We start from the raw sequence: 21,720 nt of genomic DNA, 5'->3' as shown, positions 1-21,720 counted from the left end.
TCTTGGTTACATTTGTCCATACCAATCAGGATTTTCATAAGAGCCCTCAATTAACCATTTTTATTAGTTACTGCGTCAGAGACAAAGTACAGCTATGGCAAACCTACTTGGCTCCGAGAAGGCCTGCTAGGTAAACTAATGAATCCCTCTCAGCACCCATAAACTGGCTGACAGAAAGCACACATTCTTTCAGTGGCGTGCTCCCTTCTAGATAGGTCACTGGTGTGAAAAGAGCATTTGACTGAGGGTCCAGGAGGTTTTCTTGCTCTATACACATTCCCTGGAAAAAATAAATACAAAATTTAAGAGGCAACTCAGGTCAAGTATATATATACATACATACATACATACATACATACATACAACCATATAGTGCAAAGGTGTGCACTGAATATTCTGATACTATACTGGGCTATAAAAAATTACTAAACCACTATCTAAAACTACATAGCTGTTGTCTGACTTATGTGAGGATTCTGCAATATAACTCAGTTGCTCCTTCTGTGACAGTGTGTATTAGGATAACTTAAGTGTGAAGAAATGTGTATAGTTTACACTTTCTACTGCTCAATCATTCTAGTATAGACTGGACTATGTCAGTGCTGCATGTACAATTCAATATACTCGGATACTCCTGGATTAAAGTGTACCAATCATCCCCATATGAAAGCTCAAATAAAAAGTTGTCTAGTTGACCAATAAAAGTTACGATGACACGATGGTTAGCATTGCTAACCCACCATGCGTGGACCATAGGTTCCATTCTGACACTGATATTTATATGTTCTCCCTATGATTGCATGGATTTCCTCCTGCAGTCTAAAACATACTTGTAGGTTAGTGTAGTAGAGAATTTAGACTAAACTCCACCGAAGCAGGCACTGATGTGATTGTGCTGCATAATATGAGTTTTTGTAATAGAATTAAAAAAAAAATACACAACTTTTCTAAAACTACAATTTCAGGGGCTATCTACTAGAAAAAAAATCTGGATAATTAATTTTATAACGCTTTCAACAGTGTGCCACTGGCATTGTGAAATCATGCTGTTAAAAATGTTCCTATAATAAGCTTTATTTCTTACCAACCAGGCATTAGTCACAACTTCTCCAACTGTAGCCTCCACTTCACAGCCCAGTAAAGGCACCAAAGCATAATCAGCAATGATCCTCTTCCGTGTGGATAATACTTTACCATCATTCTTCTTTATTATGTCTATGATGCAAGTTTCATCCTCCTCAACAAAGCCCAGCACCAAAAATCTTTTCCTACTGAACAATCCACCTCCAATGCTGGTGGAAGATTCACCCAGAACACACTGGCTTGTGTAAGATGGTTGGTCAACCTGCATGCTTAAGTGGGATAAGCTATTCTGATTGGAAGCCTCAGGATTCCCTGGATCAACTAGAATATCAGAAAAAAATAATGTATTATATTTTGGCACTGCAATACTTTAAATATTATGTTTCTGAAGGTGTCAGACACTGCTAACAAATCTTACTTAAGGTGGAATCATTTTCTGCATACTGAGATAGAAGGTCTTCATCGGCTTGCTTATTTCGAGTATCATTGGCTGTCGTTTGTGGCGCCTTACTGGTGCTGCTTGTCTTGCGAACAGAATGATCGAGAACAGGTTCTTTGATCTCAGCTGGCTTGTAAGAAGAGTGAAAATAAGTCTCCTCAGACTGCAAGACCCCCTTTGAAAAGCTGTCCAGTAACCATTTTACTATCAGGACATAAGGCCTAAAATAAATCCAAACAAGAGAAAAAAAGAATTACTCAAAGCGTTACTCAAGTCTAAGCTGGTCCACACACACCAGGCAGCAAGCTTATTTTTGATGTCATTGTGGCATTTTAATGCAGCTGGAAAATGACTGCACACACAGAGTTTTCCAACACTCCTGATGATGATGATTCTATAGATCTTGATAGGTTCATTATGTAGTATTGTGGCTGATTTATGGCCACAAATGATTAAAAAAAAATCAGTTTGTATGGCCACCTAAAATTGCTGGCCTTTGCATGATCACATAAGTACCCAAACAAGAATATATCTGTATATGTAATACATTTAATTTTATTTTAACAGCATTTATTTGACTGAGTTCCCCCCAGAAGATAAAATATACCTCATGTATAGGGAACATTAACTTTCACTATCTATAAAAATGCAGGTCTGGCAATTGGTTATTAAACACAAACAACGAATTTTGTTTTTTAAACACAGAAAAGTATCTTGGTTTTGGCTCAAATAAATGTATATAACAATTTTTATTTCACTGCAAATTTAACTTTAGAATTCTAAAATATTTAAAACATTTGTATGTTAACCTGTGATCTGTTTTGTTCAAAAACTGCTTCAGTTCCTCATCACTTTCTCCAACAATAACATGAGTAACATCACTGTTGAGCTGATTAAATCGAACGCCTCCTCCACAGTTGATGAGTCTCCTCAGCTTATCCAGTTTTCTGCCACCAAAACCACACACATATATCTGTGGTTGCAGCCAGCAAATCCCAGGTAGAAAGATTGTCACAAAAGGTAAAAATGAACTGCATATGTTTGCTGAACAAATTATCAGGCAATTCATGTAATGTACTGCACTGCTAATAAAGAATTACGTAAAGGGGAGAAATGAACTTAGATAAGCATAAAGCGGTTATATCAGCACAATTTTTTATAGGCCAACAAAAAAGATTAAAAACCTAAATCATTTCATACTTTATGTACGATTCATAGCTATAACACCATCTTAATTATAACCTAAACATACACATAACACTTGTTCAATGCTTGCAAATTTCAAAGACTGGAAAATAAGTTTGCATAGGGAGTAACTGCTTTCACGAAATTCAGTAACCATAAAAAGAATACGAAATAAAGAATAAAGAAAGAAGAAAAAGTTTAGGGGCAATACACTTTTAGTGGCAAATAACTGCCAAAAAAAAGAAATACTGATAGTAAAATTGGTAATGGAGGGACTGTTAATGTAGAGGAGAGAACATATAGAACCTGTAATATAGAGTAAAGTTAATACCAATAAGATACATTATTATTACCGACCCTGCAGCCATCTAGAAGATCCTCTGGGGCCTGTACAGAACTGATATCCAAGTTCTCGAGAGTACAAGGTGGAGGCTCTAGCCTAGTACTCATTAGAGAATTAAAGGCAGATTCATTAACACAGCTGGTGCTAATATTAGAAATGTGGCTGACATCCGAGAGTGCCCGATCTATACAAAACAAAGAACAGAGGACTAGTCAAAGAAAACGACAAGCATTTATTTGCTGTAAGTAAAATGTACATTAGTTAATTTGTTTGATTTGTAAAATTTTTACTTCCATAGTTATTACCCATTGTACAACAATTGTATGCCGTCCTTTGGACTCATGCATTGAGGGGATATATGAAGACTGTTGCACAGGTAACTGGGCAAATACGATAAGCCCCTTTCTCTGAAGCCAATGGGAACACAGAAACACAGACATTACTAAACAGTGTTAAACTCCATTGCCTTAGAAAGGGAATGAATCTTTTACGAGGCAAAGACTTTTCTTCTAACTCCTCCCTGACTCACACTGCCTGGCATTGTAAGTTTACCTGTAGTAATAATGAGAGGAAAACAGAAATTGCTATCCTTTACTGTAATTCATAACTGGAGAAACAGATTCAGAGAGAAGCGTACAACAACCACCCATCAAAATTCCAGACTGATGGTTAGAGAACACTGTCCATACAGCACATGCTTCTACTGTACAGGACTATTAACGCTAAGAGGGCCAGTGTGATCACCCCTTAGCCCTGCCTGTCCGTGTCACAAGAATGACGATGAAGGAGCCACAGCGGTGATATGCCTACTCTCCCCAGAAGGATGAGAACAACTTGACCCACATCTGTGGTAAAAGTTGAGTGATTGGGGTAAGAGATTCCCACTGAGATTGAAGGGGATGTTTAACAACTAGTTTTTAGGGTAAAACATAACTGCCTATCTAAGGAAGTGATGAATAGGTACCACGAGAAAAAGCTAGGGCTGTCTGTCCAAGGTGGTACCATTAAAGTATAGCATTACAGCCTACCTTGTGAGCAAACAATACCAGATGAACGAGCATAGCATGAGAAAAATGACATAAGTGCATGAAAATGAAGGTCCACCTTACTCCCTGCTCGGTCACCCAAGCCATTTTCTCCAATAAAAGTTCTACTGCAGTAGCGTTTGCCTGTCTTTTCAAAACTATTGTGCCAGTCTGTTCACAACATAAAATAGACCTTTTGTACTCACCGTAAAATCCATTTCTCTGAACCAAAATCATTAGAACATAAGGTAGGGGGGAGGGGGGGGGGGTGTAGTGTACTCAACATTGCAGAGCTGCCCCAATGGGTGGGTACGCTCAGACTGGTCAGGCAAATACTTTCGGTCAAATCTGGTGTCTTAGGAAACAAAGACATTGAACTGATAAACTTTGGTGAATGTGTGGATGTAAGACCAGGTAGCTGCCCAATACAACTCCTCGACCAAGGCACCTTTTTCGCCCGCCCAGGAGGCGCTAACTGATCTACTTAGCTGTACTCTAGTCAGGAACCGGAGAACCTTCCAAAAGATAAGCCTGATGTATGGTAGCGTTGATCCACAGGACAACTGTGTTTTATTGCCGGCCATCCTCTCTTGTATGCGTGGAATAAGACAAGGAGTCTATCAGTTTTAAGTAGGGAGGCAGAGTGGTCCACATAGACCCACAAGACCCTAGCCACATCCAACAGAAGAAGAGTCTTGACTACCAGAATTCAAATCCTCGCCCAACGTGGGTATAACAATATCCTGGTTGATTTGAAAATTTGACACCAACTTGGGTTTGAAGAAAGCCCTAGTGGAACAGCTCTGTCAGTGTGAAATAGAGAAAGGGCAACCTGCAAGACAGAGCAGTCAGTTCATATACTCATCTCGCAGAAGATATAGCAAGTAAAAAGGACACCTTCCAGGTCAGAAGTCTTAAATCAACAGAATCCAGAGGTTTGAATGGCGACTTCTGTAGCACAGAAAGGACCAAATTAAAGTCCCAAGGCGCTGCCGGTGGAACAAAGGTTGGTTGCACATGAAGAATCCCCTGAAGAAAGGCCTGGACCCCAGGCAACATAGACAGTAATCTTTGGAAAAAGATGGACATAGACCTTAACCTTGAGGGAAGCCCATCTCAGTCCCCAGGTCCAGGCCAACCTGTAGGAATGATAAGAAACGAGACAGTCAGAAAAAAGATGTAGAAGCACCCAGCCTTTCACACCAGCCTATGTAGGTCTTCCAGACCCAGTGATAATTCTTGGAAGACGCTGGTTTCCTGGCCCTAATCATTGTCTGCATGACCTGCTCAGAGAGACCCTTCATGGCTTCAATCGCCAGGCTGTCAAGCCAGCAGTGCTAAGTACTGGTGGAAAAACGGACCTTGGCTCAGAAGATCTTCTCTGAGAGGAATTCTCCAAGGTGGTTCTATTGTCATGCTGACAAGATCGGTGTACCAGGATATTCTTGGCTACTCTGGTACCAGCAGAATTAACGCTACCCTCCACTCTTGGCCTTTTTGCAGTACCCAAGGTAACACAGGAATCGGTGGGAAAAGATACACTAGCTGGTATCACCAGGGAACAGTCAGGGCATCCATTAGGGATGCCTGTGGATCTCTGGTTCTGGCACAGTACGGATCCGCTTTGTGGAGAAGCCATCATGTCGACCTCCGGCTGTCCCCACCCTTCAACAATTTGGCTGAACACCTCAGGATGGAGGGAGCACTCCTCGGGATGAATGACATGGCGACTCAGGAAGTTAGCTTCCCAATTGTCCACCCCTGGCATAAACAAAACCGAGATTGCCTGGACATGATGTTTCCGCCCAGCGAATGATCTTGGCTGCCTCCTTCACCGCTATGGAACATATTGGTCCCCCTTGGCGATTTACATATGTCACAGTCTTGGCATTGTCAGACTGGACTCGAATGGGCTTGTTCCTCAGAAGGAAATGAGCCTGCACCAGAGCATTGAAACTGCTCGTAGCTCAAGACTCTTGATGGGTAACCTCGCTTCTTCCCGCGACCAAAATGCCCTGAAGACGGGGGTTCAGTATCACTGAAACCCATTCCTGGCATCTGCAGTCACCTTAGTCCAGTCCCACCCCCGAGAAGGGACAACTCTGACATTCCTCGCCTTCAGCCACTGGAGAAACTAACGGGTGGTCAACGACAGTGGAATCGAGCAAACTGTACCACTTTGAAACAAGACACCATCCTTCCATTAGTTTCATGCACTGGAGGATTGAAACATTCCTGAGACACAACAAGGTTGTCACTTGTTTTCAAACAGCCAGAATCTTGTTCTGGGGTAAAAATACCCTCTGACAACTCGTGTCATAAAGGAGACCCAGAAAAATCCAGAGATCCAGAATTACGATTCTAGCGTTTCCGCTGTCAAAAGCAAGTTGGACAGAAGCAAAGGTTACTTTTATCAAAAAGTTGTCCAGGTACGGTATTACCGTCACCCCTTTTGTCCGTAAAAGTGCTGCCATAACTGCCATCTCCTTTGTAAATACCCTTGGTGCTGTTGCCAGATCAAAGGAGAGGGTCTTGAATTGATAATGGGACACGTCCACAACAAACCTACAGGCGGCTGTGCTGGCCTTCCCATAACAGGATGTGAAGGTATGCATCCTTGATATTCAAGGAAGCAAGAAATTAGTTCCATTCTATGGCACTGATCACGGAATGAACAGACTCCACGAATTTGACCACCCTCAAGTGTAAATTGTACAAGAAAGAGGTTTAATTAATAACCCAAACCTCTTTGCTCCCTTGGGAGCAGAACAATCACTCCTGACAACAGGGAATGAATGGCCCCCTGAAGAGCCAATATCCACCGTCTCCTAGAAGGGAAGTGGAAAGAAAACACTGTGGAGGTGTCCCTAAGAGGTCCAGAATGTAACCTTTTTCCACTATGCCCCTTACCCATGCATCCAGAGAAGAACTGATCCACTTGTCCCAAAAGGGAAATGGGCCCCACCACAAAGCTTCTGGGTAGGGAGAGAGGGGAGTCATGCAGACTGCTTTTCACCCGGTTTGGGACCAGAACGTCTGCCTCTCCAAACCTGCCTAACCCTTTGAAGAGCCCACTGCGGTGCAAAGAACTGACCCCTTGTGGAAGCTCTGCTTGATCTACAGACGTAGCAAAAGGACCAGAATCTCCAGCCCCTTGTCTTAAAGCAGGCCTGTCCAACCTGCGGCCCTCCAGATGTTATAAAACTACAAGTCCCAGCATGCTCTTCCAGCTTTCAACGGGTTGTCTACTGGCAAAGCATGCTGGGGCTTGTAGTTTCACAACATCTGGAGGGCCGCAGGTTGGACAGGCCTGTCTTAAAGGCATTGACGGGAGAAATTATCTTGTTCAATTTTTGACCAAAGAGGACTGACACCCTCCAAAGTTTTCCTGGACTCATTTGGCCGCTACAGCCAAGGCAGAAGTCCATGACACACCCTGACCTACATCAAGGATAGCATCGCCCAAGGACACTTCCTTTATATGTTCTGCTAAAGGTGATCAGGAATAAAAGAATTCAAATCTAAGCATCCCCGAAGATATGCCCTCACTGAGTGTACCAGCCCATTTTTCTTAACACTTTGAACACCCAGGTGGCTGCCATAATGCGTCAAAGCGAACATAATGGATTTTAAAATCCCCTCGCATTTCCTGTCTTTTATGGAAATAGCACTCAGAATAGTAGTAGATTGCACCAGGTGCAATAATAAGGGGAATACACACAAGGTGGATTCTCCCATTTTGCAATACTTGCTCCTGAGAAAGGGTAGGTGAACAGGAACCATCTCAGAACCTGAAACCTGCTGTCCGGTTTCTGCCAGGTCTCACCGAAGATTTCAAATAACTGTCAGGAAGAACAAAAAGAAACAGGTTGTTTCTTTTTCATTTTGAACTACAAGTGCAGCCTCCTGAATGTTCATGGTCTGTCGAACAGCTAAAATGAGATCCTCAAGCCCCTGCTTACTAGAGGGATCTTCAGCCCAGGAGGTTAGGTCTTCACAATGAGAATTCCCTTGTACCTCACCTTCTTCCTGAGAGGAAAGTTCCAATTCGTAATAACTGAACACCAGGACCAGGGGAGGTGCATGGAATTTGCACGGCCTGCTAGATGTCTCAAACAGTTTCTCTATGGAAGTAGAGACCGTAACCAGCCCTTGAACCAACCTTTCCAGCTGTCGCATCCAGGAAGGTTCCTGCACTGCTGCCATAGGGGTCTGGCACTCGCCGAGAAACCTTTCCCTGACAAAGGGTATCGACAGACTGAGCCCCTAGGGAAGGAGTAGAAAAAGCATTTTCACCTACCACTCCAGGATGCGCTACATGCCTTTTAAGTTCCGCAATGGACCGGCCAATTCCTTGGTCCGGATCGGCTCTGCCTGTTCAGATGCCAGAGAGAGTACAGTGACACAAAAGTGGTAATGGGTCAGTACTCGATGTGAAAACAGAGAAAGTACAGTGACAATTTAAAAAATACAGTGCAGTAATAGGGATAAAACAGCAAAAAACACAGAATAACCAAGCACTTCAGAGGCAAAGAACTAGTGAGGGAATAGCAGGCTTTTCTGACATGACAACCAGTGCACTTGTACCAACCTTTTAGAAAATAAATAAATTCTGCAAAAATACTTTTAGCCTTGATTTAGTCTACTTACTATCAATTTTGTTGGTGCTTCCGGTTGGAGTTGATGTCTCTGGCATTGTTTTTGTTGATGAAATAGAGTCTGTCTTGTACATGCTCTCATCCTGACAGAAGCCTCTCTCTATACTGTCAAAGAACCACTGGATGGAGACACAATGGACATTCCATTTTCTTGCACACTCATATTTCTGACCTGTGAGAATAGTTTGAGAAATCATTTTAAAAAAAAAAACAACTTATGTGAAAGGGAATGAAAGCACTGAAGCACTCAGAAATCACATATACTTTCTGTGATCTCTCATGTCGGTATATATCTAGGAACTTATTCTTTTACACCAGTCTAACATATAAGCGTTATGCTATCAATTTTTGTTTATTGTATACATGTTACCATTGGGCAAGGTAACTTAGGACCAAAGCCTAAGCTTCCAGTGTCGTTTAGAGAACAAGAAGCTGTATCTTTCCTTAAAACCAAGCGTAGAATGTCAAATCTATATTACCGTTTGCAGATCAACATAATGGGAAAATACCAGTGGATCGAAACTAAAACATGACAAAATAGTGACATTTGTTTTTTGAGGGCCATGTCTCACAAAAATATGTCATCATATTGAACCAAAAGCAGTCATGTAAAGATACATAATAAAAGTAACTATGGCTGACTGCCTATCAACACCAAATAAAGAATTACTGTATATCAGCATAAACGCATAGTAAAGATGAGAACATTTACCTTTTGCCTCTTGTACAATAAGATGAGTAGATTCATTCATCTTGAGCTGGCCTGTATACTGGCCTCCATGTAGAGAGCTCAGCCTCTGGATCTCCTTTCTATCCACACTGCTTAATCCAGTCACACAGATCGTGCACCCAAGGAAAATTGGACATAAATATTCCTCTATGTCAACCTCTGTGTAGCTAATTATCCTTTAAGGTAAAAGAATATAAAGTAAATAGTAACACATCAAAAACAACTGAAGGTTAAAAAAAAGACAATACGATATTGTCTTGGTATCTACCTCTGCTGCGACTTCTCCCATAAGGCTTTGACCCATGAAGGGAGAAGAATGGGTTTCTTCAGACTGGCTGCCACAATGTATTTTTTGCTGCCCACTTCACCAGCAATAAGATGGCTTACTGAAACATTAAGATCTCTATAGACATATCCTCCCATCATCTGCACATAGTGATGAACTTCTTCCTATAAGTGAAAATATGCAGTCTAATGGATCCTCTTATGAATTAGATATCGACAGGCAAATAACTTAACACCAAGCTCCAAGAAAATATTGTCCAATTAATTTTTATTCACTGTAACATCCATGAGATGACAATGGGGTATACTAGGTGGACTTGGAACAAGGGCACTATAATCTCAAAGTGTTGAGAGGATAGATCTTCTCGTACTATGCCACTCCTAGATGGAGCCATCCTGAGTTTTTGTATAACAATGCCCAATAGAGAGGGCCTAAGTAGCGAAAAAAAGCACACACCAACATGGTAAAAAGTCAACAACCCAACAATCAAAGCAAAGGGAGAGAGTGCAGCTGCCCCCAATGGGGACATTCCAAAGCTGCCACAAAAAGAGGAATTTCAATATACCCGGCATATGGAACTTCCTGTCAGGCTGCGGCCAAGCCTCTGAAACCATGTCTAAGATCTGAGGAGACTGTGGGAAACACAAAATCTGTTTCTTCTGGCTTTTAAAACGGGAGAAGCCAACAGAGACAGTAACTTCAGGATCTGCAAACCCTAAAGCTTGCCTAACCACTAGGTCTAAGTCATCTGTGCTCTGAGAATTAGAGGAATCTTTAACACCATAAGAGTCTGTCCACCGTACTCCTGAATCAACTCATCATCTGCTTCAGAAGATGGATCAGAGTCAGAAACAATGGCCTGAATGTCTCAGAAATGTGAAATTTACCAGTCATTCTATTGAGCGCGCTAAGGAGGCGTTCAGAGAGGAAGAGGCCCCAGCAATACCCTGGGCAGACTCAGCTAGAGATAACGCCAAGCCTGCCTCAGCCTAGGACACCTTACTAGTGGTCGGTACCGGCTGTGAAGGCGGAATGTGTGGCGTGGTTAGAAAGAGAAGAGTCACCTACCTCTCTGGATTGATAGATTACCCAAATGAGTATGGCTATAGACGTTGTCTTAAGCCAAGTGACAACTACCGATGCAGTCGCTGGCCACCACCAGGAGCGCCGATAAGGGGGGGGGGGGTGGGTTCACTGATTACCGGGGCCTAGCGAGATTATTTTTTTTACTAATTTTATTTTTTCGTTGTTTTTTTTTTCGTTTCCTGGGAAGGGGACAGGGGTGTGGGGGTGTCGGGCAGGCAGTCTATGTAATCCCTGCATAGACTATCAAGTCACATACTATGCGCTGTGACAGTATGAAGAGAGTGAACAGGCTGCATCCATCTCCACTAGGCAGTGGCTAGATCTCGGTCACTGTGACATCAGCAGGTATTGTGACTGCTACAGTCACATGACACAAAGTGCAGGCGGGCTTGCTGGATATCTTCACATTCCTGTGTGCTGTGCAGTGAAAAAAAAGATAAGAGAAAGGGATGATGTGGACAGAGGGGGGCTGTGTGTGTAAAACATGTGGGCAGAGGGGGGCTGTGTGTGTGTGTGTAAAACATGTGGGCAGAGGGGGGCTGTGTGTGTAAAACATGTGGGCAGCGGGGGGCTGTGTGTGTGTGTGTGTGTAAAACATGTGGGCAGTGGGGGGCTCTGTGTGTGTGTGTGTGTGTGTGTGTGTGTGTGTGTGTGTGTGTGTGTGTGTGTGTGTGTGTGTAAAACATGTGGGCAGAGAGGGGCTGTGTGTGTGTAAAACATGTGGGCAAAGGGGGGCTATGTGTGTGTGTGTGTAAAACATGTGGGCAGAGGGGGGCTATGTGTGTGTGTGTGTGTGTGTAAAACATGTGGGCAGAGGGGGGCTATGTGTGTGTGTGTGTGTGTGTGTAAAACATGTGGGCAGAGGGGGGCTATGTGTGTGTGTGTAAAACATGTGGGCAGAGGGGGACTATGTGTGTGTGTGTGTAAAACATGTGGGCAGAGGGGGGCTGTGTGTGTGTGTAAAAAGCAATGTGGGCAGATAGAGGCTGTGTGTGTGTGTGTAGTATGTGGGCAGAGGGGCCATATGCATGTATTTAGCATGTGGGCAGAGGGGGCATGTGCATATATGTAGCATGTGAGCAGAGGGGGCATGTGCGTGTGTAAAACATGTGGGCAGAGGAGTGCTATGTGCGTGTGTAAAACATGTGGGCAGAGGGGGGCTATGTGTGTGTGTGTGTGTGTGTAAAACATGTGGGCAGAGGGGGGCTATGTGTGTGTAAAACATGTGGGCAGAGGGGGGCTATGTGTGTGTGTGTGTGTAAAACATGTGGGCAGAGGGGGGCTATGTGTGTGTGTGTGTGTGTGTAAAACATGTGGGCAGAGGGGGCCTATGTGTGTGTGTGTGTGTGTGTAAAACATGTGGGCAGAGGGGGCCTATGTGTGTGTGTGTGTGTGTGTGTAAAACATGTGGGCAGAGGGGGGCTATGTGTGTGTTTGTGTGTAAAACATGTGGGCAGAGGGGGGCTATGTGTGTGTGTGTGTGTGTGTGTGTAAAGCATGTGGGCAGAGGGGGGCTATGTGTGTGTGTGTGTAAAACATGTGGGCAGAGGGGGGCTATGTGTGTGTGTAAAACATGTGGGCAGAGGGGGGCTATGTGTGTGTGTGTGTGTGTGTGTGTGTGTGTGTGTGTGTGTATAAAACATGTGGGCAGAGGGGGGCTATGTGTGTGTGTGTGTGTGTAAAACATGTGGGTAGAGGGAGGCTGTGTGTGTGTGTAAAACATGTGGGCAGAGAAGGGCTGTGTGTGTGTGTGTGTAAAGCATGTGGGCAGAGGGGGGCTATGTGTGTGTGTGTGTGTGTGTAAAACATGTGGGCAGAGGGGGGGGCTATGTGTGTGTGTGTTTGTAAAGCATGTGGGCAGAGGGGGCTATGTGTGTGTGTGTGTGTGTAAAACATGTGGGCAGAGGGGGGCAATGTGTGTGTGTGTAAAGCATGTGGGCAGATGGGGCTGTGTGTGTGTGTGTGTATAAAGAATGTGGGCAGAGGGGAGTTATGTGTGTGTGTGTGTGTGTGTGTATAAAGCATGTGGGCAGAGAGGGGCTGTGTGTGTGTGTAAAGCATGTGGGCAGAGGGGGGCTATGTGTGTGTGTGTGTGTGTGTAAAGCATGTGGGCAGAGGGGGGCTATGTGTGTGTGTGTGTAAAGCATGTGGGCAGAGGGGGGCTATGTGTGTGTGTGTGTAAAACATGTAGGCAGAGAAGGGCTGTGTGTGTGTGTAAAGCATGTGGGCATAGGGGGGCTATGTGTGTGTGTGTGTGTGTGTGTGTGTGTGTGTGTGTGTGTGTGTGTGTGTGTGTGTGTGTAAAACATGTGGGCAGAGGGGGGCAATGTGTGTGTGTGTAAAGCATGTGGGCAGAGGGGGCTGTGTGTGTGTGTGTAAAGCATGTGGGCAGAGGGGAGCTATGTGTGTGTGTGTGTGTGTGTGTGTGTGTGTGTATAAAGCATGTGGGCAGAGGGGGGCTATGTGTGTGTGTGTGTGTGTAAAGCATGTGGGCAGAGGGGGGCTATGTGTGTGTGTGTGTGTAAAGCATGTGGGCAGAGGGGGGCTGTGTGTGTGTGTGTGTAAAGCATGTGGGCAGAGGGGGGCTATGTGTGTGTGTGTGTGTGTAAAACATGTGGGCAGAGAGAGGCTGTGTGTGTGTAAAGCATGTGGGCAGAGGGGGGCTGTGTGTGTAAAGCATGTGGGCAGAGGGGGGCTGTGTGTGTGTGTGTGTGTAGCATGTGGGCAGAGGGGGCGTGTGTGTGTGTGTGTGTGTAGCATGTGGGCAGAGGGGGCGTGTGCGTGTGTGTGTGTGTGTGTGTGTGTGTGTGTGTAAAGCATGTGGGCAGAGGAGGGCTGTGTGTGTGTGTGTGTGTGTGTCAAACATGTGGGCAGAGGGGGGCTGTGTGTGTAAAGCATGTGGGCAGAGAGGGGCTGTGTGTGTGTGTGTGTAAAGCATGTGGGCAGAGGGGGGCTGTGTGTGTGTGTAAAGCATGTGGGCAGAGGGGGCCATGTGTGTGTAAAGCTGATGGGCAGAAGGGGCCATGTGTGTGTAATGCTGCTGGGCACGTGGGGGGGCACGTATAAAAAAAGCATGTGGACAGAGGGGGCATGTGTGTGTGTATAGCATGTGAGCAGAGGGGGCATGTGTGTGTGTGTGTAGCATGTGGGCAGAGGGGGCGTGTGTGTGTGTAGCATGTGGGCAGAGGGGGCGTGTGTGTGTGTAGCATGTGGGCAGAGGGGGCGTGTGTGTGTGTGTAGCATGTGGGCAGAGGGGGCGTGTGTGTGTGTGTGTGTGTGTGTGTGTGTGTGTAGCATGTGGGCAGAGGGGGCGTGTGTGTGTGTGTGTGTGTAGCATGTGGGCAGAGGGGGCGTGTGTGTGTGTGTGTGTGTGTGTGTGTGTGTGTGTGTGTGTGTGTGTGTAGCATGTGGGCAGAGGGGGCGTGTGTGTGTGTGTGTGTGTGTGTGTAGCATGTGGGCAGAGGGGGCATGTGTGAGTAAAGCTGCTGAGCACAGGGGGTATATGCGAGTAAAGCTGCTGAGCATTTCTTAAATGACAGGGCTACAGGGCTCCGCCCCTAGACTACAGGAGACCTTTAGCACCAAATGACTCTATACTCTAATGACGATATATTAAATTATTCCTTGCCTTGCGCTTTTCACCTCCTAGGCACGCCCCCAATGACACAGCCACACTTCCAATGGTATGGCCACACCCTTTTGGCAGTTTCCCTTCTAGTCGACAATAGGAGGGCCCCATGAAGTTGCTCTACCGGGGCCCAAATTTCTCTTGGCAGCCTTGGTCACTGCTGATCACGGCTCACACTTTGCACACAGGGCATCGGGGTCGAATTGTCCACAAGACAATTTAGCATTACTATTTGCACAGACTTTCCAGCAGACCTTTTAGTCTTGAAAGTCCCTCTTTCAGCCATAGTGGTATATTAAAAACACACAGAAGATACCAGAGAAAGGCTAGAAAATAATATTTACAGTAAACACAGAAGCTGTATAAATACAGTCTAGACACTGACACCTATATATTAATATAAGTATATAGATATATGGGGTCTCACTCACACCCCCCCCCCAACCATCCACAAGATTAACAAGGTATTTTTTTTTCCATTTCTAAACAGCTATAGAGCCTATGTAGTTTGAAAACAGCACCAACTGAAGGAGTACAGCAAAAGAGACATCAGGATGCACATAAATGATGTCTCTGCTGAGTAAACCCACCAAAAAAAGAGGAGAAAGTCCACCCTTTCCTACTCACCATCAGCATCCACAAGAAGTCTCCTCTCCTGCTGCTCCGTAGCAAGCGCAGCCACAGCTTTACTCTCCGATTCAATGGAGAGCTACTGTGGCTGCTGTCCCCCGGGTCAAGGCGTTCTCAATAGAAGAATTGCTTGTTGCCAAGGGGTACCTAACAGCTGTGCTGACCCCCCCCCCCCCCCCCACCCTCACAGCATATCTGTGCTTCAGCTGACGACAACGGACGGAAAAGCTGCCAGCATACTGGAGGTGAGCAAAGTCCACAGACTACTTACCACAGCTCAACGACCTATTGTGGAGGAAGCGTCCTTGAGCCCAACATAAAATAAAGAAAAAAAAATGAACTAAAAAAAGAAAAAAATTAAAGAAAAATGCAAAACCTAGGGCAACAGCCCTATAAGAATGCCCAACTCCAAAGAGCACTTACAAAAAACCGATGCTAGCTCCATGTAGGAGGGGCATAGTAGGGGAGGAGCTATCCTCTCAACACTGAGATCTAGAGTGACCTTGCTCCAAATCTACCTATTATACTCCATTGTCAGTGTCCCCCAATGGCATGAAAGATAAATGTTTAAGTACCACACATGAATAGAATGTTGACGATTAACTGTATAAGCTTACCCTGGCTTCTTTATCAAGACTGGTGCATGAAATTGTAACATCAGCCATTGCCATATTGAAGACAGGGTATTCGGCCCGAGGAACGCACCTTTGATGTTTCATACAGAATATGACAACCTGGGGTCCAACTATTCGGCAACCATGCTGAAATACACATATACACATATTAGGAAGTACGTAAAGCAGGACTGTCCTGCAGTCCTTTATGTTGTGGTCCCCAAATACCCTGAAAAGTTGCAGAGACATTGATCAGCAATCAATTATACCCTGTATGCAGCCACTCAAAAACACATTGAAAAAACCCAAAAGGTAAACTTTTACCACAACATACATTAAAAAATGTCTTGACAGATTTTTTGAATACACTACAATTTAAATTGGCAGATTTATTTTTTTATAAGTTTAAATGTAGAGTTTGCAAATTGGCAAACCTTCTTAAGATGGTTGAAAGCAGCGCCGTTGAAAGGGTCACATATGTAAAGAGATTTGTCTGTTTCTTGTACGCTGAGAGCTTCCTTTTCTTCAATTATGTGGAGATACTCATCAGACTGAAATGCCTTTATTTCCTATCATAACAAAGAGAAGCAAGAAGTACTGTAGTGACCAATAAAACTAATCATTTTAACTTTACATGTCATTAACACTCTTAAAAACACAGCTTCACAGGCAAAGATGTCCACTTTGTAAAGCATAGTGAAACTAGCATACCACATTTAAGAAACAAACAAACAAAAAAAACAGTTAGACAGGATGATTATCATGCACAGGGCCGGATTAAGGGAATGGAGGCCCCTGGGCTAAGGGGGCTTCCATTCCCCCATGAGGGCCCCCTTCCCCCCGTGATTCGAGCTGCCCGCCCCCCCCCCCCCCCCCCGTGATCCGAGCTACTTCCCCCGCCACCCCCCCCCCTCGTGATCCGAGCTGCCCGGCCCCCCTGGCACTTACCTCCTTCTCCGGCGCACTGTACGCTCTTTACTGAGGAGATCTCGTGAGAGGGAGACTCACGAGATCTCCTCAGTAAGGAGACTACAGCGCACCGGAGAAGGACCGCAGTGAAAGTGCTCAGCAGCACTGATCGTGCCGGGGGCGACCCCGCCCCCGACTGATCAATACTGCTGCTGAGCACTTTCAAGGGCCCCCTGGATGCTGTAGCCCAGTTAGCCCTATGGTTGATCCGGCCCTGATCATGCATGGTGGAAACTGTGGTCAGAAGAGGACTGCTTTCAGCCTGTGTGAATTGTCACTTTCTAACCACAGTAACATGGCAGAACAAAGCTGGAAGTGATCTAGTCGACCCGAAAACTGAATGCCAGATCGGATCCGATTTATCTACCTGCACAAATTTGCTGGTACTTCCTAAGCAGTGAGGAAAGTTTGAACTTGCCCATTTGGTCCCATTAAGCTTCCATAAAATTAAGTGAAAAACAAAGAAACCCACGTAGAATTTTTTTTTGCTCAAATCCAAATACACCCCATACTTCCATTTGATTTTCAAATAAAGTAACAGGAATGTATTTAATTTGTTCATTTGGGGGATACACTTTCTAGGTGCCATAGTTTTAGGTCACAGTTTTGGAGGTTCTTCTAGATTAGCTGAAGATTTATACCCTGGAGAAAGCTTCTATAGAATCCTAGCCTAGTCCTTCTGGCCATGGCATGGAGATTGAAAGGAAAAGGCCCCTCAGAGGGCCTATAAAACAGCACCCATGTACACGTAGGTTTCTCATCTGTTTATCTAACAAAGTTCTGCCAATGCTGTTTGCGTGCATCCCAATATTCCTTAATTTCTTACCTCATGAGCTTCATAGAAGAAATCTGTGTTATCAGGAGACTTTACAAACTTCACGAAAAACAGTTCATTCTCAGCTTTTGCCATTATAAACTAATAAAGAAAAATATTTTAAGGACATGTCACACATAACAAGGCACTATACTCAAAACAGATTTTATTCTGCAAATTCCTGCTCTGATAGTAATAGAAATGGAATGTGGGAATTCTTAAATAACACTATTTTTTGTTTTACAATCACATATTTGTGGTGTGGTGGGCAGCACGGTGGCTCAGTGGTTAGCACTTCTGCCTCACAGCGCTGGGGTCATGAGTTCAATTCCCGACCATGGCCTTATCTGTGTGGTTTGTATGTTCTCCCTGTGTTTGCATGGGTTTCCTCCGGGTGCTCCGGTTTCCTCCCACACTCCAAAAACATACTAGTAGGTTAATTGGCTACTATCAAAATTGACCCTAGTCTCTCTCTGTCTGTCTGTGTGTGTATCAGTGGCGTAACTATACATTTTGGTGCCCTGGGCGAGACAGGGCACCGGCGCCCCCCATCTAAGGAGGGGGAGGAGAGAGATTAATTTACCAGAGTTTGATGCTTCACTCCTAAACTTCCGCTGTGGACCGCATGTGCGTTCAAAATGCCGAACTTCCTGTCAGTGGAACGCACATGCATTCCACGGCGGAAGTTAAGGAGTGAAGCATCAAACTCTGGTAAGTTAATCTCTCCCTCTCTCTCTTCTTCAGCCCTTAAGCGGAACTTAAGGGCTGAAAGTATGGAGGCAGGTAGCGGGCGGCTGCTGCGCCCACTTGGCTTTGCGCCCTGGGCGACGGCACCACCCGCGTTACGGCCCTGGTGTGTATGTTAGGGAATTTAGACTGTAAGCTCCAATGGGGCAGGGACTGATGTGAAGGAGTTCTCTGTACAGCGCTGCGGAATCAGTGGCGCTATATAAATACATCGTGATGGTGATGATGATGATGATGTGGTTCTCTGGTGTGAATAGAAAATATATCCAGTTAAACTATTATTTGCTTTATATAGTTTATAAGCACTGTAGAAAAATTTACCCACTGAAGGGTTATCAACATTCAGTACAATTACTGACCATCTGCAAAACTGAAAATTGAGTTCAGTAACCAGCTTATATCATGATCAGCTATTTATATAGTGCCACTAATTCCGCAGCGCTACACACACCCTAAGGTCAATTTAATAACAGCCAATTAACCCACTATGTTTTTTGGGGTGTAAGAGGAAACCAGACCACCCACAGAAACCCACACAAACACGGAGAACATACAAACTCCACACAGATAAGCCCATGAATCAAACTCACAACCCCAGTGCTGTGAGGCAGCAGTGCTAACCACTAAGCTACCGTCTGTCACTGCTAGTCTATAGCACACAAAGTACCATTACAGCTGGAGAGCCAAAAGGTTTCATTAAACTTTGGCTATAAGGCATGATGTTGTTTCACAAATGTTATAGCATCACAAACTACATTTAAAAACATAACCTAAAATGTGTATATGTTAACAGTACTGTGATAATATAAGCATATAATAGTGTGATACGACCTATAGCTTCTATACCTTGGACATTCTGGAATGTAGAACGTAGCATAGCCTGTCACAACCTCCTTTAATAGAGTCTCATTAGCGCTATCTTATCATGAATGTCAATGTCTGCGTTTCTGTAACTCAGAGCTTTGTTTATAAGTCCATACCATACCTTATCACTGCACCATATAAATACCGACACAGTGTCCCTACTACGCAAGGGGGGAATCCGGCGTCCACAGTAACCCTGTAGAACACTTCCCGGCTCCGTTCAGACCCGCCAACTGCCTGAAACACAGCCAATTGCCAAAGCGCACAGATTCCGCCAATAGTAGCGCAAAACAGACTCCATGAGACTAGATTTGTGATTGGCTGCTAGCAGCACGTTGTTCCCGGATGAGATCGGAGATTATGTTCCTGGCTGCTATGCTGTGCTGTTATTGTATGTAATAGGACATAGACCGATGTTATGCAAATTTTACAACTCTGAATGCAAACAAATCGCAATGTGCTGTAGACATGAGTTAGTCAAAAGGCTAATGGAGTGCTAAGAACGGTCAATTATAGTTTTCTAATTTACCAGAGGTGGACAAAATGACGTAGAATTCAGGGGCCACTAAGTATAGTTACCAACCATCCTTGATGGGTTGCGACTAAATCCCCTTCAGCGTAGGTACCCGGTACCTACACTGCATGGGAAATAGCACACTCAGTGTGAGCCAGCTAAATCCCCTTCACCGAAGGTACCTTTTGGACCCCTGCTGGCCGGGTCATGAACTCGAAGGGGATTTAGCCAGCTCAGTGTGAGCCAGCTAAATCTCCTTCACCGAAGGTACCTGGTACATACACTGCATGGGAAATAGCACACTCAGTGTGAGCCAGCTAAATCCCCTTCACCGAAGGTACCTTTTAGCCCCCTGCTGGCCGGGTCGTGAATTGGAAGGTGATTTAGCCAGCTCACAGTGAAGTGTCTAAATCCCCTTCAGTGTAGGTACCTGGTACAATGACTGTATGGGAAATAGGATTTAGCCAGCTCTTAGCCACACTTATACTGTCTTATATTACTGAGGTTGTTTTTGGTGATGGTAGTATCAGTACTAAATAACAAGAAAATGGATAGTATAATATGTGCATTTTGTCTTGAATTTGTTTCCAGGTCACCTAAAAAAATAATAATATTTATTTAGCCATTTATTTTTTAAAGATAAAATGTACTTATTGGGCCAACCTTTTAAGAGTTAATTTCTCTTGTGGTTACTCATAAATGATCCATATTGATCTGTAGATATCTAAAAACAAGATCATTTCAGAGTGAGAAATAGAGAAACTGAAGATACAGGGTCATAAATTGGAAACAACAGCAAGAAATGCAAACTGAAAGGTCAACTCAAAGTAAAGGATAATGTGTAGATATTAGCCCATGAGAAAAGTTATTTGCAATTATTATTTTATGCTAGAACCTTAATGCACATTAGCATGCATTAGATATATATGAAGAGCCCCCTCTCCCTCTCTATTCACAGAACTTGTTTTCATCAGCAGAAAATTATAGTTGCCAGTTCATTTCTATGGTGTTACTTAGTATTCTCTGGGGCAGGGCCATCTTTTCCATTGGGCACCATGGGCAGGTGCCCAGGGGCCCCATGGGCAAGGGGGCCCCATAGGCAAGTCTCTTAATAAGAATAAATAATCCTGCAAAAAAAAAAATCCTGCAAAAGAAAAACTTCAAGGGTCACTGAGCGAGTACATTTAAAAAAAGCAGTGCATCGAGGCCCCTATATATTATATATATATATATATATATATATATATATATATATATATATATATATATATATATATACATATATATATTATATATAGGGCCCCCGATGCACTGCTTTTCCCGGGGGCCCGTAATGTTGTTAAGATGGCCCTGCTCTGGGGAATATTCAATTCAGTCTGGAGCATGTAGATTTGCTTACAGAAATTGACTATTATAGTTGTATGCTTTGTAGTGGATAATTTAGGTTATGTATTAATCATACTTGCCCACTCTCCCGTATTGTCCGGGAGACTACCTAATTCTGCATAGATCTCCCACAGTACCTGGTTGGTTTTCCCGCATCCTGCCACTTCCTAGTGAAGTGGTCAGGATGGGGTCCTCCATGACGTGAGTCACAGCAAGCTGCGTAATGTAGGCTTTGCCATCTGGGTCATATTAACACGGATGCCTAAATGTATAGTTAATTGCGGTACTTAAATTACACGATCCCCTCCCCCTCCAAGAAATGTTCAGATTTTAGTGTTAACATTTTTAGTTAAATAAGTACTTGGATATACCCATGGTGTATATTTTACTCAAGGGGTACTTATGTGGCATTATTTAGCACAATGGGTCTGGTGACTCCCCAGTCATTGGCTCCAGTCCATGTACTAGGATACCTCTTCCCTATCCTAATCCTACTGGAACCATACTCAAGAAGGGCACTGGGAGTAGGTATGGCAATTATAACAAGAGCGCAGAATGTTGATCAATGCAAGTAAGGCAGACAAGAGGAGGAATCATTCTGAGGATGCCCTATCACAGTAAAATCTTATATATAAATCATTGGTCTGCTTGTCTGTCCAGTTATGCATTCAGACACCCCCCTGCACCGATTGGGATGAAACCAACGCGAGATGGTCCAG

At 44.3% G+C, this 21,720-nt stretch overlaps 1 protein-coding gene across 1 annotated transcript in view; it reads right to left on the bottom strand.

The window, feature by feature from the left end:
• The window catches only part of TOPBP1 (DNA topoisomerase II binding protein 1), an 83,900-nt gene extending 64,528 nt beyond the window's left edge, over nt 1-19,372 (bottom strand). Inside the window, exons 1-12 of the mRNA XM_075212447.1 lie at nt 19,223-19,372; nt 17,503-17,592; nt 16,142-16,276; nt 15,711-15,854; nt 9,732-9,913; nt 9,446-9,639; nt 8,726-8,905; nt 3,065-3,234; nt 2,332-2,495; nt 1,502-1,743; nt 1,085-1,404; nt 108-280 (exon numbers count right to left, since the gene is read on the bottom strand). Of these exons, the coding sequence (XP_075068548.1) occupies nt 108-280; nt 1,085-1,404; nt 1,502-1,743; nt 2,332-2,495; nt 3,065-3,234; nt 8,726-8,905; nt 9,446-9,639; nt 9,732-9,913; nt 15,711-15,854; nt 16,142-16,276; nt 17,503-17,586 (1,988 nt within the window). The 5' untranslated portion in view covers nt 17,587-17,592; nt 19,223-19,372. The remainder of the gene's footprint in view (nt 1-107; nt 281-1,084; nt 1,405-1,501; nt 1,744-2,331; nt 2,496-3,064; nt 3,235-8,725; nt 8,906-9,445; nt 9,640-9,731; nt 9,914-15,710; nt 15,855-16,141; nt 16,277-17,502; nt 17,593-19,222) is intronic.
• Between the last annotated feature and the right edge of the window lie 2,348 nt (nt 19,373-21,720).

This window comes from Mixophyes fleayi, chromosome 5 (assembly GCF_038048845.1).
Source record: "Mixophyes fleayi isolate aMixFle1 chromosome 5, aMixFle1.hap1, whole genome shotgun sequence".
NCBI classification, from domain to species: Eukaryota; Metazoa; Chordata; class Amphibia; order Anura; family Limnodynastidae; genus Mixophyes; species Mixophyes fleayi.
The sequence above is the reverse complement of the archived record's forward strand: the minus strand, read 5'-3'. Positions and strand labels throughout refer to the sequence as shown.